Here is an 18,576-nt window from a genome sequence, read left to right on the forward strand (position 1 = left end):
TGGTCATTTTGCAGCTCTTTACGACCGTTTCTTTTGCAGACCAGGAAGCCAGTGAAAAGGTACTTACAGGGGGCAGTGAGCCAAGTGTTTGTTTCTACGTTTTGAATCCCATATTCGTTCCTATAGGCTCTATAGATTCTCCATTTTTGCCGGCGCAATCCAGTTGGCTCACTAGACAGTCGGTTACTGTTCTTCCCTTGTTTATATCAAATCGTGAGGTAAGAAGAGCAAAAGTGACACATACTAGATAATCAGTCGGCCATCTGGATCTCCGTCTTCTATTTCAACAACAGCCGAGTCCGTCAAATAGGTATAAATGACATACGTTCCATTCGGAAGCATGTTGGGCGTTCTGAGATTAACCGGCAATGTAACCTGGGGCGTGGGAGTAGGATTGCTGTTTATCGGAGCTGAAGAGACGCGAGAAGCGGCAGTTGTGAGAGGTGGTGGGATCTGATAAAGAACAGCCTTTCCAAATGCCCCGGCCATTGCTGCCGCATAGGGCTGCCATTCCTTGTTCTTGCGTTCATCTCCGTAATCGCAAACACCCCGGATGACCCCAACCGGAATGCGATTCACGGTACCTGCAGCCTCCATCTCCAGCCCAATGATGTTAAACCTGTCGCGGAGCTGGTTCCTCTGGTCTGCACGTCTCATGAGCTTCTCCCCAGAACCAATGGGGCCGTACCATACACGAGTCCGTTCTGATTCGAACCTCCACGGCCGCCGCACTGCCGTGTCTCCATCGTAAAGCACGTCGTTTCCCTGGCCAGGGTCCATGAAATTGCCACTTGAAGCACCACTGACCCATCTATGTCCTTTAATCTTGTCGTAGTAAGGAAGGAATAGCTCACTCTCGTGTGGTTCATCGAGCTTAATGTTTCCGATTGCAGACCTGATGATGGTTTCCGTCATGGCAAGGCTATGCCCCAGTCTCAGAGGTTCGAATCCATGGGCCGTTTCTTTTCCCAGATCGTAAGCAACGAGCCCTGCACTGTCACCTTGGGGCAAAGCAACCAGTACATCACCCAGCCGAATATCGCGCAGCGGCGGTTCCCCGACAAGTTTCGGCAGCCCTGCTGCTACACCAACCAGCAGACCAAATCGAAGATTAGGGAAGGACTTTTTGACTTGGCCGGCTAGAGCAGCCGCAGAGCCCGTCCCATATTCTTGTCCCGCAGGCAGAGTTGCGATGACGACGTTGTGCCCTGCTATGTCGCCGGCCTGGAAGACGTAGTCATCTCCGCGATCAACTGCAAATACACCCTGATGTCGGTGATCCAGCATGTGGCGAGCAACCTTGGCCTCAATCTCCAAAGGTGCAAACCATGCAACTGTGTAGTCTTCAGGTTTGAGGACCATCTTCTGCACTGAGATACGAAATACAATGGTGCATCTACCAGGCCGCAAAGTTTAGCATTGAAGGGAGTCATATAAAGGTGCGTTGAAGAGATAACCTCATTCGAGAAGAGCGGGGTAGTGTTGTTATATTGCCATCCAACGTTGTTTGCAGCGTTATAGAAACCATCATTGCGATATGCAAGTACTCGACAGGGGGTTAGGCACGAGGAAGCTTACAGGTGGCATTAGGTTGTACTGGGGAGAAGATAAACCCTTCCTATTCAGGAAACCGAGTCAAAGGCATACCTAAACAGAAGAAAGCTGGATGGTTGTAGAGGACTTGAGAGATATGATAGGAAGGTATGTCGCACGAAAATTAAGGGGAACTTTGGTGAAAGCGGTATGGCAGTATTCGTTATTCATGACATGATTGAAACAGTATCGGCCAGCATAAGTCGAGGCCCTTGAGCCCACAAGGGGTTCTACGATATGGGCGCTCCTTTACCAGCCAGAGTGGCATAATACAGGTGCGTTTCAGCCCCAATGACCATTCGGCCATCACCCGCAAACTGAAAGTTGGCAGATGTTTCGCCGAGGAAGATTTTACCCAACAGAGTCCCGGAAGGATTCCATACGTGAACACCATCACCACAGCCAGCATAGACATTGCCTTCAGTATCGCAGTGGATCCCTACGCAGAAACATCAGTGATGTTCACGAGAAGTGCGAAACAGCCGGGCCTTACCATCCACGACGCCAGCTCCGGCATAGGCAAATACCCTTCGGTCCTTGAACGTTCCATCACGAGCTACAGTGTAGCGATAGCTAAGCCCCAGGTTAGCAATATGGGTATCTTTCATTTGAAACCTGGACTTTTGTCAGTTAAGGGTCCATCCCCTTACATGGTAGAACGCCCGGCATTGTCGTGACCTCGGAATGCCTTGCCAGCTCCCGTATCTGTGATGTAGGCGTATCGTCCATCGGGCGAGAACGTGATGCCTAGCCACGGTTCAGAAAGAGGTCAAAATGAGACGACTGCTACCACTCACCGTTGCAGTTTACAAACTCATCTGCTACGACAGTAACAGCCCTAGTATCGGGGTCGAAACGATACACTTGGTTCGGGAGACCAGGTCTGGGCCGAAACTCCTGCAGATAGCCGTACACCGTATCTGTGAAGTAAATGCGCTTGTTTCTGAAGTTTACGGCGACATCATTAAGAGAGTTGAATTGACGACCAAAGTAGTTGTTGACAAGCACTGGAAATGGATCAGTTGACATCGGGACAATGCGCTGTGACCTATGAAGACAGCACTCACCAGTGGAATTATAGGGCGGAACAGGGTTGACAGCAAAGAGGGCCGGGGCAATATCCGGGCCCATTCCCTCACCTGTGAACAGCAAGTTTCCTTTGTAGTTTGTCCCTCCTAATGATGGTCAGCAGGCATTGCACTGTTGAAGCAGGGTGGAAGCTTTTCTCAAGGGCAAAAAAGCCAAGACGTACCGTTGGGATTGATGACTTGGGGCTCGGTAGGAACGACGTGGACCTGGACTTTACCAACAGCATCTCGCTCGCTCGAGACGGCCACGGTCTCATTCAGAGATACCTTGAGAATGAGGCTGGATTTCTCCAAGCCGGTTCCAGCTGCCCGAGCTCCGGCGTTCTGGGCGAAGAAGACTTCATCCGTAGGAGGATACCTATGGCTCTGTAAGAGATGGCCATATTCTGTTACAGAAGACTCGGAAGGCATCTTACCACACAAAGGCTTCATGGAACAGCGGGTCAGTGCCTGCGTCGGCAATGAGCGTAAGAGTCGGATTTGGTCCCAAGATGTGTACAAAATCTGGGTGATAGATGTGGAATGGCTGTTCTTTCAAGCTCTTTATAGTAGAGCCGGGCGGGATAAAGATCTATGCATCAATTTGATCAGACGCCATTATACGAAAAGAGATGGATCTTATATTTGACCTACAGTAGTAATGTTGGCGATATTCTCCGGGGGCACCACCGGCATCGCGGCAAAGGTTGATGGATCAATCACTTGTGCCTGTGGCGGCAGTCCATTCAGCCCTTGCAGGGAATTGCCTCCACTGTAAGTTGTCAACATATCTTGCATCCCGGAAACGGCGTCTCTCACGGCATCAGAGGTGGCAACGCCAATTGCAAAGGCTGCGGCTGCCACTGTGATGACCCATGGCACAGTTGAGCTTGCCGTGTTTCGTTGAGACATGTTGTCCGGCTCTCTGGGCTATCTGAGCGACCCAAGAACCTGAGTGAGCCGCAATCTGAGACGAACTCACGTTGAGTACAATCGGAATTGTTACCCAAAGTGAGGGGGCGTTTGGAGTGTTACGGGAACTAAAACTTGTTTGCCGTGAGGGTGAGAACTGTTATGACTTAGTGTGGGATATTTTACCGAGTCATCAGCCTTTGTGAGACTTGCCCCGCTCATATTGAGGTTGTCTTCAGGAAGTCGGTGTCACGGGGACATGTTGTGAACTACCCCTAAGATATTGATGGGATGTCACTTTATGGAGTCCTTCTTGAGAGCAATCAAAGAATCGCTCTCGACATGGCTTCTTCTACTTTTGGTTACGAAGTTTGACGTTCAACAGTCTTGTGGAAGGCGTTTGGTGAAGAATCATTTACAAGGGTGTTCCGTATTCGTACGAAGCTACATAGATTGATCTTTTTCTCTTGATATATTTTTCTTTTCATTTATCTGAGAAATGAACAGAATGGCCCTTTAGCAATAATTTCAGACCTGTTGAGCCTCGTATCAAGTCCCACTCTACGCAATCAGTTTGCGCAGGGCAGACTCCTGCTGGCCCTCGTCATCTCCAAGTCGAGCAACCTCCTTGCCCTGTTTTGCCGTGTAAGCTTCTCTGTGATTGCACTCTATCTTTTGAACAGCCAACTTACATTTTCTACCCTCACAATCGTCGGGAGACAGTTGATGTTGTAAGGAGCCTGTCGCCACTTGTTGCTCGGGTCCCTCCACTCCTCGCGAGAACCAGCCCGGATGATGGTTGCCAAAGGCGCCGAGTCTGCTCCGAAAACACTCTGGAGAGCTGGAAGCGCATTGCGACAGTCGGGACACCAGGAGGGTTCGCCAGAGGCAAAGTAGACGACGTAGTGAGTGTCGTTGGTTGAAGGCGGGGCATCAGCGTCGACGAGAGGCATTTTCGGGATGTTCTGGTGAGGCTGGGCTCGAACTAATTATGATCTGTGAAGAGAAGATGATATTGGAGAGACTTGAGAAGAAGGAGATTGAAACAAGGAGCCTTGAGATGCAAATTGTTGAGTATGGCAAGTGATGGGATTGGGAGAGAATAAGCAAGATTAGAAATTCTCTAGAAGCAATCACATGACGCTAGGCCAAGATTCGAGAATTGCATCATTTATCACGACTTTGCGACTTACATGAGCCATATTTCCAGCTCAATAGCACAGTACTACATAGATTTTGCACGATAAAGAAGGCATTCAATGCTGATTGATTGAGAATTAGTAAAGAAGAGTTGTTCATCAACGCGGTGTGAGCGGCTCTAAGAGGATCCCTCCGAGGCAACATCCAGTCTTCAAGTTTGGTCCAAACTTGTGTTTGCATCGGTTCCAGTCACCCCGGTCAACTTCGAACGAACTTGGGTGAGCTTGCCGTTGCTACCTGTCATTAACGCACAAAAAGCCAAAAAGAAAACATACAACACCAGGGATTCGCTGATCGTCTCCGACTCAGCTACTAATCTAGCGCTCACCAGCTTATCTAATGGAGATCAGACGGGATCCTGATTTCTCTGGCGGCTGTGGTCGTATGTGATGGAGAGACGAGGCCAACTCGTATATGAGGAGGGAGTTGCTTGGCTGCCAGTCCCATGGGAAGTGTGAGAGGTCGTTGTTCAAACCAAGGGGGTACGATTAGGTTCATGAGACAAAAGAAGAGCAAACCGGCATCATTCTCAACAGATCCTGCTCAAAAAACCCCCTGCTATCCAAAATTGCATGGCGCTGGCTTGAGAGATATGCTTGCACCTCAGTCTCGCTTTTGGATCCGAGGAAAGCTCAACCAAACCACCGAGATTACCACAATCAGCGCCAGAATAATAGGCTGCAACACCGAAACGCCTTTATGAGACGCAATCGCACCGATGATGAACGGAAACACCGTCCCTCCTGTCCCTCCCATGGCCATGGCAAACCCAATGGCGCTCACATGGATACGCTTGGGCAGCAGCTTGGCCGTCACCATGACAGCCCCGGGAAACATCGGGCCCAGAAAGAAGCCCAGAAAGGCGACGGCAACGGCAGAGACAACAAACTGGGGCACGAGCCAGAACAGCAGCTGGAGGCCGAGACAGACGCAGAGGTAGATTGCCAGACAAAGCCTCTCGCCGAATCGCTCCGTGACGAACCCCAAGACGGCGCGGCCAAGTGCCATGCCTGCCCAGAAGCCGGAGCCTGAGATTCCAGAGGCATAAGCGGAGGCATGACGGACTCGGAGCATGAATGTGACGACCCAGCCCCCGAGACCAACTGTTACAGCAGTGCGTCAGTACATCATGGTACAAATCTTCATCGGGTATCAGTATCACGTACCCTCTACACCCATGTAGGCGAAGAAGAACAGGGCGCAGAGCCAGGTAACCTTGGACTTCATTGCCTCGCGAGTGCCGGCTCCAGCAGTCCCGGCATCTGCATTCCCGCGGGCGTGCTCGGTTCGATACACGGCGCCCGTCTTGTCCCAGAAGAACATGACAAGCCCGGCAAATTCCAGGCCAGACATGCCGATCTGCATACCAATATTCAGCTTGGGTTCCATCCACGGCATCATATCATCTCTAGAGTCTTACCATGAGATAATAAAATGTATACCAAGGCAACCCGCCTTTGACAACCATCGACGTAGCAATCAGCGGCGAAAACAACGCCCCCAGCGAATAACACGAGTGCAAAAAGCCCTGAATCGTGTTCGCCTTGTCCATGGCACCCACCCACGCGCAGAAGCATGCGTCGGTCAGGCCGTTGCCAAAGCCGCTGATGGCATTGCACACCACGAGAGCGGGATACGGCGGGTGCGAGGCAAGGACGGCAAAGGTGATGAGGTGGCATATGGGCGCCATGATGGCCACGCCGCGCTGGCCGAGCCGGACGTGGATGCGGGCATTGGTGAAGGCGGCGATGGAGTAGCCGACGAAGGGGGTGAGGAAGATGAGGGAGACAACGGTGTAGGAGAGGTTGTAGTATTCTTCGAGCTGTGGGGATGGTGTGAGTAAAAGTGCGCGTGATATGGACAATATCATCACCTACGTATGGGATCAATGCCTATGCCACGCATTAGCATCATAATAGGAGAGCAACAGGTAGAAGCAGGGTCCCTACGCCAACAGCAGCATCATTCATCCCCGCAATGGCAAAGGACACAAATGCAAACGCAAGCCGGCCGATATTCTTGACGGGCCGGTTCCACCTCTCGGCCTCCGTGAGAGCATCTGGCGGCGGTTCTCCTCCGTCATTGTCACCGACCGAGACATGCGGCGACTCCGCCTTTGTATCCGGACCGAGTTGACGACCGGAGGGGGCGCCCGGGTCTAGATGCCCGAGCTCAATGCTCTCCCCGGCGAGCGGCGATGCAACCTGGTAGGTGGTCGTGGTGGCTGACATAATCTCTCCGATGATGATATGGACTTGATGGTATTATGAGCTATCAAGGTGTTATGCTGTCGTTGGTTTGTCTTTCGGCCTCTCTCTATTCCTATGATGCAGCTGGTGAAGGACAAGAGACCACAGACCGACTGCCTCCCAAGCTACTCCGCTTGTCCGCACATTTACAGGCTTCGGCAGCAGATACTGTTCCTGGCGCCGAGACTTGACGGCTTCTGTTCAGGCACTTATCAGCCTCGGCACATGCTTTGACCATGTCCATGAGAAGAGACAAGTGGTGTACGGGGTAGACAGTGAAGAGGGGGCAAATAAGAAAAGACAGAGGGGTGCGTGTAAATGTGTGCCACAGGCCTATAACCAGACCTTTGTGTTTTTTCGGGATTTTGAAGGAAATATATCCAACTAAAACCGAATCGTCGGATACTCCCGCAAGCGACTCCCCATCGCAGGGTAAGAATTTGCAATATTACACGCAAGGCAACCATCAATTGAGAAGGTGATAGATGGCTTATGTTGTGCTTCGGCGAGTGGCTTCGGACATATCACCGTGCATGCCCTGCTTACCTCGTGTAATGTAACATGATCCTCACTCATCCTTACTTGCACAGAAAAGTGCCGTCTCCCCCCTTGCCTTTGGTAGCAATACATGCACCTCCTCGATGGAGAAAGTCTCCAGTCAGCGCATGCTTTGGCCCCCCCGATCTGTGCGTGCTTCGCTTTGCCTGGTAAACGTGTCCCCAAGCCCTGTGCCTGCGTCCATCATCTGCGAACAGGTGTTCTCGTGCCTGGTGGCTGTGCATATGGAGACGAGCAAAGAAGCTCGGTATCCATAGAACTTTACGAATTGATCGTCGATTTCGGCAGCCCACATTCAACTGAAACCCACACCGTTCGTTTTATCACATGTTTCCCCCTCTACACTATCTGCACTGGCAGTCGCCTTCCCACCCTTTCCTCTGTCTTCCGGTATACGCGAATCTTGTACTTGTGCGTCTTCGGTATCGACCAGAGGGCTAGTAAGGATCCCATCCTGTTGACGTTGTCACCTTTTGCCTCTTTTTGTCTTCCACCGTCAGTGCCGGGGGGGAGGAGCAGGGATGTGGGAGCTTCCGCCCAGGATATGGGGGCCAGGAATCCGAGCGCCGGGAGACGAAAACTTGGACGCGAATGGCGAACTGTCAGGGCTTGTATCGGGTGTAGGGAGCACTTGGACGGGGACTATTTCCGTGAAATGAGCTCTCCTGGGAGTTCATTCCCTGTTTCGTGTCTATCGTGGTTAAGGATTCGAAATCGTCCTGCTCGATTCGGGCTGATGACTCTCTGCTCCGTCTGCTGTCATGTTGTGAACAATTCCACTTTTTACGGGAACGGGAACGAGTCAGTCGACATATGCCGAAACTGGACTTTTCAACTTCCCATTCCCGCTTAGAGATCGACGACAGCATCACCTGGTATCATCTCCCCGGAAAAGGCAGCCACTTCAAAAAAGTTTCATCAGCGCAAATTGGAGGCGCAAAGGACGATCCCCCGGCAGGGAGTAAGACACGTGCGCAAAGCCCGCGGACTTTGTACCTGCGCCATGGATCTTGAACAGACAATGCTCCTGAATGCCTGTAGGATGAGCATCCGTTTCAAGTTGCGATATAGTCTCAAGAAGATGCGAAGTGCAACTCGAAAGCCTGGCCGAGTAGGTGTAGCGGCATCCTAAGTATAGCCATGAGCTTCGATATTCATTAAGCGACAGTTGGGTAGTATAGTGCATAAAAGACACTTGAATCCTTCATCCTGCTAGATCCGGATCCTGTCCGGAGTGTGTGTGGCCTCGCCAGCCTTGTTCATATTCTAGGCTGCCGGATCCTGTAGGAAGTACGTGGACAATTCTCCGACACATTGCACTTGTACGACTTCTAGCAATTCCCATCAAGCTGCAGTACAATCGTCAATGAGCTTGTGCCAAGCCTTGAGGAAATAAGGGTGGTATGCAAGAAAGACAAACTGGCAAGAGCCTAAATAGTTACAAAAGGAATGAAGGGAAGAAGGAGAAAGTACGAAGCACAGACGGAAGATATCATGCGGCATGCTTCAAGGTTACATGGTGCTCCCTCGTTGTCAGAGCCGCCGCGCGAGAGCCGGCAGGATTCCGGCCATTGTACGCGGTTGCTTCTTCACAACGTCAAATACAGGAAGAAAGACGACAACCGAACAACAAAAGAAGTCCTCATCTCGAAACAAGTCTCTTGTCTGGAACAAAAGTGCTAAACTTGGTGGCTGTATACCAATCATTACACGATAGTGAAGCGAGGAGCGAAAGGATTCAAAAACGCGGCAGAGGAAAAAGCAACGAAAGATTAACACCCAATGAAACGCTCAATGTGCCAAAATGACAGATAGTTTATGACTCGTAACCTCATGCTATAATTATTTTTCAAGACTTGCTTCGCTTATATGCAGTCCAAAAACAAGTAGGACAAAAGGGGGAAAAAAGCAATTATTAAAGAACTTTTGAAAGCACTAGAAGTCATCACGCCCTGCTGATGCCGTTGTTCATGCCGCTATTGTTGCTGTTGTCGTCGCCATTCTCGCAGTTGCCACTCCCGGGAAACGGAAACGCCCCCCTGAGCCTCCTCGCATGCTCATCGGGCGACATCTGCTTCTGCTCCTCCGAGGGGCGGTGGCTCGTCGTCACAATGTCAATCTCGACGTGCTTGTGGATCTCCCTGCTCTCCTCGTCAGCCCTCGGTTGCTGATCGTGGTCTCGTCCGTCGCTCCATACTTTGAGGTCCTGCATCCTGACGTCCTCCACAATGCGCTCCTCGCTCTCGCTGATGGTGAAGTTTGTGATCGGGTTCGCCGTTGGCGGGCCTCGCCCGCGCCAGCTCTTGCTGCTCCCTCCAAAGGTGACCAGGTCCTTTGGTGTCCCGTCGTCGAGCTTTTGGGTAGAGCGCCTCGAAGAGAGGATGGATCCGATAAAGGGCCCGAGCATGACCTTGACCATGGGGACCAGCATTGGCAGATTCGTGGTGACGACGGCGACAAAGGTTTCTCTAACGGCCCATGATCCAGCCAGCTGCGCTCCATTGGCAGTATCCTGATTGCACCCATTATCAGCGTCGTGTGCTAAGCAGTAGATAGACGGCATATGAGTGACCTACCAGGACGATGAGTGCGGAACGAAGAGTGGCACAAACAATGACAAAGAGGCCGCCGCTGAAGAGGAAGATGAGTCCGACTTTCCTCCACGGCTTCAGGCTCGTCCCCCAGAGCATGGGCAGCGGAATCGAGATGATGTACAGATCGGTCAGCACGTTGAATGACCAGTAAACCCAAATGATCTGGTTCGAAACGGCAGGATAGCAGACGTCTGATTGCGCAAAGTGGTTAGCATAACAGAAAGCCGAAGAGGACATGGGAGCGTGGGCAAACACCGACTTCCGGGATCGGGATATATCTGCCAGAGCTTGTGGAAAGGCCGGCAAGAGAAGTATAGGTTCATCGCAACCGTGAGGTAGCTGCCTGCCAGGAGGCCGAAGCCTACGTAGATTCGGATACGGTAATGTCTGGCCAACCCATCCTATCAAAGAAAACCGACGATCAGATGAATTGCCCAGATAGGAGAGAGTGATCAGTATGAAGTCGAGGCGAGCAACGTACCGTCAGCCTGACATAAAACATCAGCAGCGACGCCTTGAGCGTCCAGAGCAGCGTCGAATATGTCGACCAACCCGCAATCTGAATCTTGGATCCCAACACTCTATCACCCACAGTTAGCCATGGTGTTTCTGCTGCCCCCTCCAAATTGTTTCCTCTGTAAGTTCGCTCACCTCAAGTGGTACTCCGGATCATCAGGCGACAGCGCCGCTCGCTGCGCGTCCGTCATGGCGTTGTTCGCAAGCCCATTCGCCGCATGTCCCACGCTATACGCCAAACAAGTCTCGGCGATGTAGAACAGAACCGCCAGCCAGGCAAGATAGTCATCGCCGTAGAGGTTCCGCCAGCCCCCAAACCTCACACGGGCCGCCGTCCTCAGCACGGTGACGAATATCCCGACTCCCAACAGAGTAAAGGCCTCGACGGTAAATTGATGGAAAGCCGCAGCGGCAGCGGCTGCAGCCGCCGCATCAGGCGGAGGCGCTGCAGGCGACGACATAATGCTCCGACGGGCAAGGCAAGCGGCAAGTGGGCGTCGGCGCGGTATTAGTATAGTATGCGGGATGAGAGAAGAGCGTCGAGGGCTCTGACAAATGATTTGTAACTCAAGGCTCTCGACAACTCAGCTTCCGCTCTGAGTTCCCAGCTGAGCCAACAGCAACATGATTCGACAACTGGACAGGAAATGGCGAGGCGTATCCCTCATATTTCATTGGCAGCGAACCCCCCCTTCACTTGATCTTCACACGGGTTGCCTGCAATCGGAACATGTCAGCACACTCCGGCACAAAAGTAGGCAGGGTCCCCTTTCGCACCTCTCCAGAGCACGGGCGATAGGGTCGTCCTGATAGGACGCCTGGTCTATCTTGGCAGCCCGTCTCCTGTCCTGTCAAGCTTTTCCGCAGCCAGGTACCTCTTTTTCCGATGCAAGTTGCCAGCCAAGATTTGTACGCAGTACTTCTTACAAGCAAGGGTCAACTGCAACCCGGCCGGTGCCCACGGCGACGGCCCTGGGCGAGTGTTCCCGTCTCGATGGAGATGAGTTGCATCGGCCAACTCCACTGCCGTTATTAGCGCAAGGGGAGGCAGTTCGAGAGCCGCGGTTGAGATGAAGTGCGCGATCCATAAAAAGCAGGTTCATGTGTGCTTACCTTACTGAAAGATGGCTTGGACTAGGTACAGTCATGGCGATAGTGGCTTGGTTGTCGGGACTCGAATTGATTTGTCTTCGCGTTAATCGGGAATCTGATCTAAGATTCCACTCGATCGTTTCTCCCGGATAGTCGTAGCCATTCGTCTAGTTCAATGAAGAAACCCATTGGTCTCATCCAGCACTGTCCTCTTCAACGGACAGAACTGCCAACGCCTTGAGCCCTCTCCGAGCCAACTGCATATTCGAACAAACTGCGCATGCGGGTCACGCAGGCCTGCATGTTGGGTCATAGTACTATCTAACCGGGTTGCTGGTTGTGGCCACTCGATGCAACGCTCTTTGCTCTTCCTGTCAGAACACAGGCCTGCGCCAGGGCGCCCCCGTACAAAGCAGTCAGGCCATGTCCATGTAAGCACGAGAAGTCGGACAAGGATTGAATTTAAGCGACCGATGAGGGGGGTGGGCGGACGAACATGCCCCCCTGTCTTCGCCCTGGCTAAATAGAGCAACTGATTGCCTTGTGCTACGGAGTAGTATTTGATCAACATGGCGCCCCATCGCGGTAGCAGTGGAGGGGGAAAGTTTAAAACAAAAAGAAAAGAAGAGACAAGAGGGAGAAGGAACAGGAATAGAAGCGACATCGTCAAGAGTCAATTCTGCGGTAGGTTTACTATCATGGAGACGGTTGATTGTGTCGTGGCTGGTGCCGGTAAGTTCATGAGCTTCTTACTGCTCACCTCTCATCTTTCTTTTTCTTTTTTTCTCCTCTTCTGTTTCACTATTATCCTCTTCTTCCTTTTCTTCTTCTCTGCCTGTCAGGTCACATCACACGTTAGCAAAACAAAAAAGAAAAGGAGAAAAGGACGATGCTAATTGCCCCGAACCCTCAGGATGGTACGGCCTCGCCGCCGCAAAGCAATACCGCGTCGTCAACCCCAATGACTCCCTCGTAATCTTCGATCCCCAGACCACCGTCGGAGGCACGTGGGCCGACGAGCGGCTCTACCCAGACGTCAAGAGCAACAACCTCCTGGGGACGTACGAGTACCCAGACTTCCCCATGGACCCCGAGACGTTCGGCGTCAAGCCCGGCCAGTACATCCCAGGTGAGGTCACAAACGCCTACCTCAAGGCGTACGTGGACAAGTTCAACCTCGGGCCGTGCCTCCGCCTCCGGACCAAGATCACCGTCGCCGAGCACAACGACAACTCGGCCGAGGGCGGATGGACGCTCACCGTCGTCAACGACGAGGGCCACGAGTACAAGGTGTTTGCGAGGCGCCTCATTGTCGCCACGGGGCTCACTTCCCAGCCCTTCATGCCGCACTTTGACGGCCAGGAGGAGTTTGGCGGGAGGATCTTCCACAGCAAGTACTTTAAGCAGAACCGGGATACTCTCGAGACGTCCAAGGCGATCACCGTGTATGGCGGGACGAAATTCGGCTGGGATGCCGCTTACAGCTACGCCATGGCCGGCGTTGAGGTCAATTGGGTCATTCGATGCAAGTGGAAATACAGGAGAAGATTGGAGAGGAACGTCAACCGCTGACTTGAACAAACACACAGCCTCCGGCCACGGCCCCTGTTGGATCGCCCCTTCATACGTGACGCCATTCAAGAAATGGATCGAGAAGCTCGCGAGTAAGGCCACATCCTCTCATCAAACTCTCTCTCCACCAAGTCTCAGCTACTAAAGCAGTCACCCTCCCAGACATCCGCTTCCTCACATGGTTCAGCCCCTGCGTCTACAGCGGCGCCGCCGGCTACACCGGCATCCAGCGCTTCCTCCACGGCACCTTCGTCGGCCGCGCCATCGTCAACGCCTTCTGGGCCATCCTCGGCGGCGACGTCCTCGCCCTCAACAACTACGACGCGCACCCGGAGACGGCCAAGCTCAAGCCCTGGATCCCCGCCATGTTCACCGCCGCCAGCTTCAGCATCCTCAACTACGACGCCGACTTCTTCGACCTCGTCCGCGCCGGCAAGATCAGGATCCACGTCGGCGAGGTCGACCACCTCAGCCCCGGCACCGTCCACCTCGCCGACGGCACCTCCTTCGCCTCCGTCTGCAACACCGGCTGGAAGACGTCCCCGCCCATCACCTTCCTCCCCGCCGGCATCGACCGCGAGCTCGGCCTCCCGCACGCCATCGACACCGAGGCGCCCCCCGAGGACCTCGCCAACCAGCAGGACCTGCTCCGCCGCGCCGACGCCGACATCGCCGCCCGCTTCCCCCGCCTCCGCGACCAGCCCGTCTGGAACAAGCACTACGTGCCCCTGACCAAGCAAAAGGGCGTCTCCAGCGACGAGCCCCTGAACCCCTACACGCCCCAGACGCCCTTCATGCTCTACCACTTCCTCATCCCGCCCTCCGAGCGCTTCCTCCGGCCCCGCGACACGGCCTTCTGCGGCTTCGTCAGCAACTTCAGCAACACCCTCTGCGCGCACCTCCAGGGCCTCTGGATCGGCGCCTACTTCCGCGGCCTCCTCGCCAACGACCTGCCCACGCGCGCGCTGGCCGACAACGCCGCCATGCAAGAGCTGCGCTACGAGACGGTGCTACATAACCGCTTCGGCAAGTGGCGCTATCCTGCCGAGACAAAGGCCCCGACGACAATATTCGATGCCGTGTATTACCTCGATCTGCTGCAGAAGGACCTCGGGCTGGATCCTCACCGGAAGCCAAAGGGTTGGCTGACGGAGGTGACGAGTCCGTATGGTGCGGAGGATTTTAGGGATGTGAATGACGAGTGGGAGAGCAAAGTTGGCAGAGTCGGGACCGCATAAACGAAGAAGACGACATTCTGTTATCGTCTAGCTTCAACATCTACTTGTATCTAATCAATCACAACAGCCGGACGGGGATGTAGAAGGAGGAGGATACCCACAATTCCAAGCTACTACTCGTCCTTTAATACCGAGTCTCTTTTGTCAACTTCTTGTCTATCACAGCCCACGCATCGTCTGAGCTCTTTCATCGACTTCTATGTACAATTAGTCTGGCATAATAGCCGATGATATCCTTTTCAATGCTGCCCTTTCGTCAACACTTATTGCAGTCAAAGAGCGCACAAGCTTCGTATCGTGAGAACCAGCTCGCTCAGCTCAGCTAAGCTAAGCCAGCGTCCCTGGCAACTGAGATCCCAGGACCCATCTTGCACGCGTGGCTGAGCTGTGAATAGGATCAGTCCCGGCAAGTTGGCAACCCACATGGCGGCATTTGCAAAACCACCCGAGCCTTTTGTCTAGCTCTGGTGATCTCGCGAGTCAGTTTTGCTCTTGGCGGGACACTGTCGAAACATCTGGGGGTCGAACGAGCAGCAGCTTTTACTGCTGAGACGTGCTCTGTTCCGTTGACGAGCTTGCATGATATTTTCCGACAAATCTGTTATGCATGGGCTCATCTTGCATGATTTTCTTAGACCAAGCCAGCAGTTAGCCCAATCCCCCATTTTCAAAGCAGCTGATGTATGCTGTTTTCATCCCCCGAGTCGTTTCTTTGTGCACTGCTTCGCGGATACTCGTGATATAATATCATGAATTCATCAGTTTTGATCTACCGGCGCCATATTGTAACAGTAAATGCTGAACAGCCATGACACACGCGACCGGCTGAATGTCTTTGGTGATTAGACGAACCGAAAAGCGCCTCATAAATCCGGGATTAACCCTCCTTTTATATGAATTATCGAGTCCGTAGACGAGACATGGGATGAGCAAGAGAAAATGAAAGAAAATAAAAGCTAATGAAAGAGGGACACAGCCGGGCGAGCTGTGATTTTGTCTATGATACATCAGACCGTATGTCTGATCTCGCGCTGTATTTGTCATTCAGAGACACCAGCTGGACTTCATCATTCTCACCATACTCGACTGTGTATGAAGTCTGATATGCAATGCGGTTGCCCTCGATATTTGGATGAGGCTGTGATCTGTCCACCTGCGATCCGGCACTATGTCCCAGGGGAAGTCGGCTTGACCTGTGGTTTGTTGCAGTCCGATTCCGTCTCGAGTTCTTTCCGTAGTATCGTTCCGTCGAGCCCTGCAACTTGGGGAAGATGCGGACGAGCAGGAGGCGGAAAGCAGGCAGGCAGACGCAGATGAGTCCGACATTGATCTCGACGACGGACCAGACGCTAACTTCGAAGAAGTCCCACGTGGGATTTAGGCTATCGGTGCCGAATTGAATAAGAGATTTGAGACGCAAGATGCTCACGATGGTAACGCTAAGGATCTAGTGAGCAACGCTTCCCAGACAAGAAGGGGGGAAAGGCAGAAGGGGGATACGACTTACAAAGCACCAAGGCAGAACATGATGCCAACGCCAACCTTTCGTCTCCAGTCTAGATTCAAGCCTTTAAGCTGCCACAAAGGAATAGCCAGCACCCAGATGTCAATCGCTATGCTGATGGCAGCGTTTGACCAGGCAATGGCGTTGATATTAAAGCATTTGCCCTGATGTTCCCCGTCCCACTTTTCCCAGTAATACTTGACAGGCGTACACTGAAAGGCTGCGAAAAAGGCGAAGATGACACCGTAAACGACGCTGAAGATGAGGGTTCCCCAGAGTAGACGACGTACCCCTGGACTCGGGAAGATGCGGATGTAGAAGAGAAGAAGACTGAGCTTGAGCATGCAGACTTCTACAAAATATGCCCACTCCAAGAACCAGAAGTAGAGGCCAAATCTGGTGATTTCATGGGGCGTCAGGGTCCAGATATCACGACCCAGCCCGGGCTTCGTTATGGCATGGGTATTGATGACGGTGCTCGGGATGCCCCATAGGATGAGGGCGAGGGTCATGTAATCATCAGCACCCAGGCCCAACTTGGCCCAGAGCTTGTATAGCAGTCGTTGGAGTACAAAGGCGCCGGAAACCGTGCCCAAAACGGTGGTGATGGTGATGTATTCTGGCGACTTGTCTCTGATAGGTCGATCGCAGGCCGTGGCCGTCAGATTCATTGTTGCTAGATCCTGTCAGAAGCCGCTGCGTAAAGTAGGCGTGTCTACCAGTCAATCTCACTTAGGGCGTCTTTGATTGTGCAGCTTTGCAAGACACATCCTTGCATGGTCTGTTGCAGCGTTGGGTTCGTGCATACGCAGGTTGTGTTTGTCGGCTGGCAGGGTGACTTGGCTAGAGCCAACGTGAAGCAGTCGCGCTGTATCGTGAGTTAGCCTGGGACTTGGGATCTCCAGAGAACAAATGCTAGTAGGAGCACATACCGCACATGAGGGCAGAGCGGCCACAGCAGCCAGGGGAGATGTGGTGCTTTGGCTAAAGGCCGTTGGTACAGCCGCCAGAGCCGCAAAGGCCAACAGCCATAGGTTCATGGCCGTCGAATATAGGATTGCCTGCTCTCGAAAAGTCCTAGATCGATGAGCTAATCGTGGTGGGCAACGCCATGCGAAGAAGTTGCTGTTGTTGGAACGATTCGAAGGCGAAGATGTTGGTTGAGAGAGCCGGTTTGCAGTCTGTATGGTTGTAAAGAGGAGGGAGACTTTGAGCCGGTCAAAGCACCCAACTCTACGAGTTAACCAACGACGGCAAGAGCAGCAAAAGGAAAGGAAGAAGAAAAATTGCCACAAAAGAGTGGCTGAGATGATGGCGTATAAAAGAATGAACCGTCGTCGTATGGGGGGCAACTTTGTCTAAGTCTCCCCGCAAATACCCTCTGCCGAAGGACGGCTTCGATTGGGCATCTTGTATGTATTCTAGACTGAGCTGAAGACACTAGACATCATGACTGACGAAATGGGCGCCCAGCGATGGATCTCATGCTTTCTTAGGACTTGAAAGTAGAGCGACGGAGACAGGCACTAATTTGACGTTGAGGCGCTGACCTGAACGAGCGTCTTCCCCATCTCTGCCTGCACACGACTCAGGAACCCGAAGTAGCTGACGTCCGCTAGCCCAATCACGGATCGTGACAGGCATGAAGGCTGCATCTCCGTGCTATTTCATGTGTCCAGACAAATCGTTCTCAGACGGCGAGCAACTTCGGAAGAGCAGGGGCATCTCCACAACGAGAGCCGTCCCGGCAATGCCAGTGGCCAATTATACGGTGCTGGCGGCATCGATTCCGGGTGCGCGGAAGACGCTTGAAAACGAGTACCTAGTGTGCGTGGAGTTTCCACACGGCGTATCATCTGTGTGTCATGGCGCCGTTTGTGTTTTTTCCAAGGAGAACAATGAAGGAAAAGGTGAGACAAGCGAGAAGCAACCCACTTCACTGGACCCTGATGGCTTGCCAGCTGAGATGCCAGACCCTTGGTTTGCGCCAGGGGTGACTGCGGCTGAGCCGCCACTGTCGAGGACGGGACACGAACGACAGCAAGAGATGATAATCGCACTGATGCTATGATCACCAGCAAATGCGGCATGCCGCTCACATTCTGCTGCTCCTGCGGCTATTGCTGTTTCTCGGGCACGCATAGAGAGCCTCCTGACCATGGTCTCATCAAGGTACCTCCGTGATGCACTGTTAGCGTCCAGAAGCTCGGCTTCAGCTCGAGACAAAGGACTACTAGGTCAGGGGACGGAGCTAGGGATGCGAATCGCCTGATTGAGGGTCGTGCTTCCAACGATCGCCCTGAACCGATCGAGCATGGTCATGGGTGGTTCGTGGGTTCGGGCCACAGCCGGGTTCATCGTGCGCCGACTCGAAAATAGCGGCCTGTCTTGGTATTTGGCCGGCGTGCCAGTCCGTTGAAGAGACCAGCGTTGTGGCTGAGGATGTGAGCCAATCTAGGGCCACTGCAGCGGGCGCTCGAC

General features: G+C 53.0%; 7 protein-coding genes across 7 annotated transcripts; 1 reads left to right on the forward strand and 6 right to left on the reverse strand.

Annotated features, from left to right (window-relative positions):
- Window positions 1-251: 251 nt before the first annotated feature.
- Window positions 252-1,362, reverse strand: BBK36DRAFT_66263 (Pfs, NACHT and WD domain protein; the record flags this gene model as incomplete). Its single annotated transcript, XM_024898463.1, has 2 exons — window positions 252-278; window positions 376-1,362. The coding sequence occupies 2 exons, from the start codon at window positions 1,360-1,362 to the stop codon at window positions 252-254; spliced, it is 1,014 nt and encodes a 337-aa protein (XP_024749061.1).
- Window positions 1,363-1,823: 461 nt separating this feature from the next.
- On the reverse strand, window positions 1,824-3,449 carry BBK36DRAFT_54589 (gluconolactonase-like protein; the record flags this gene model as incomplete). Its single annotated transcript, XM_024898234.1, has 8 exons — window positions 1,824-2,032; window positions 2,087-2,166; window positions 2,244-2,340; window positions 2,391-2,600; window positions 2,661-2,768; window positions 2,846-3,039; window positions 3,098-3,252; window positions 3,315-3,449. The coding sequence occupies 8 exons, from the start codon at window positions 3,447-3,449 to the stop codon at window positions 1,824-1,826; spliced, it is 1,188 nt and encodes a 395-aa protein (XP_024749062.1).
- A 684-nt stretch (window positions 3,450-4,133) lies between these two features.
- On the reverse strand, window positions 4,134-4,525 carry BBK36DRAFT_1169437 (hypothetical protein; the record flags this gene model as incomplete). The annotated part of the gene is made up of 2 exons (XM_024895312.1): window positions 4,134-4,205; window positions 4,280-4,525. 2 exons carry the CDS (start codon window positions 4,523-4,525, stop codon window positions 4,134-4,136), a joined length of 318 nt encoding a protein of 105 aa, XP_024749063.1.
- An 850-nt stretch (window positions 4,526-5,375) lies between these two features.
- On the reverse strand, window positions 5,376-7,003 carry BBK36DRAFT_1121254 (MFS general substrate transporter; the record flags this gene model as incomplete). Its single annotated transcript, XM_024890805.1, has 5 exons — window positions 5,376-5,875; window positions 5,939-6,131; window positions 6,193-6,594; window positions 6,650-6,664; window positions 6,722-7,003. The coding sequence occupies 5 exons, from the start codon at window positions 7,001-7,003 to the stop codon at window positions 5,376-5,378; spliced, it is 1,392 nt and encodes a 463-aa protein (XP_024749064.1).
- A 2,521-nt stretch (window positions 7,004-9,524) lies between these two features.
- BBK36DRAFT_1202567 (hypothetical protein) lies at window positions 9,525-11,152 on the reverse strand (the record flags this gene model as incomplete). The annotated part of the gene is made up of 5 exons (XM_024897228.1): window positions 9,525-10,091; window positions 10,156-10,364; window positions 10,433-10,574; window positions 10,655-10,754; window positions 10,825-11,152. Coding segments are annotated over 5 exons (1,346 nt in total), but the record flags the coding sequence as incomplete, so codon positions are not given.
- A 1,327-nt stretch (window positions 11,153-12,479) lies between these two features.
- Window positions 12,480-14,591, forward strand: BBK36DRAFT_1202573 (FAD/NAD(P)-binding domain-containing protein; the record flags this gene model as incomplete). Its single annotated transcript, XM_024897229.1, has 4 exons — window positions 12,480-12,513; window positions 12,695-13,310; window positions 13,336-13,445; window positions 13,516-14,591. The coding sequence occupies 4 exons, from the start codon at window positions 12,480-12,482 to the stop codon at window positions 14,589-14,591; spliced, it is 1,836 nt and encodes a 611-aa protein (XP_024749066.1).
- A 997-nt stretch (window positions 14,592-15,588) lies between these two features.
- Window positions 15,589-17,135, reverse strand: BBK36DRAFT_1121275 (GPCR, PTH11-type; the record flags this gene model as incomplete). The annotated part of the gene is made up of 4 exons (XM_024890810.1): window positions 15,589-16,030; window positions 16,099-16,771; window positions 16,828-16,963; window positions 17,028-17,135. 4 exons carry the CDS (start codon window positions 17,133-17,135, stop codon window positions 15,589-15,591), a joined length of 1,359 nt encoding a protein of 452 aa, XP_024749067.1.
- Between the last annotated feature and the right edge of the window lie 1,441 nt (window positions 17,136-18,576).

The sequence above is a fragment of the Trichoderma citrinoviride genome (assembly GCF_003025115.1).
Source record: "Trichoderma citrinoviride strain TUCIM 6016 unplaced genomic scaffold BBK36scaffold_8, whole genome shotgun sequence".
NCBI lineage: Eukaryota > Fungi > Ascomycota > Sordariomycetes > Hypocreales > Hypocreaceae > Trichoderma > Trichoderma citrinoviride.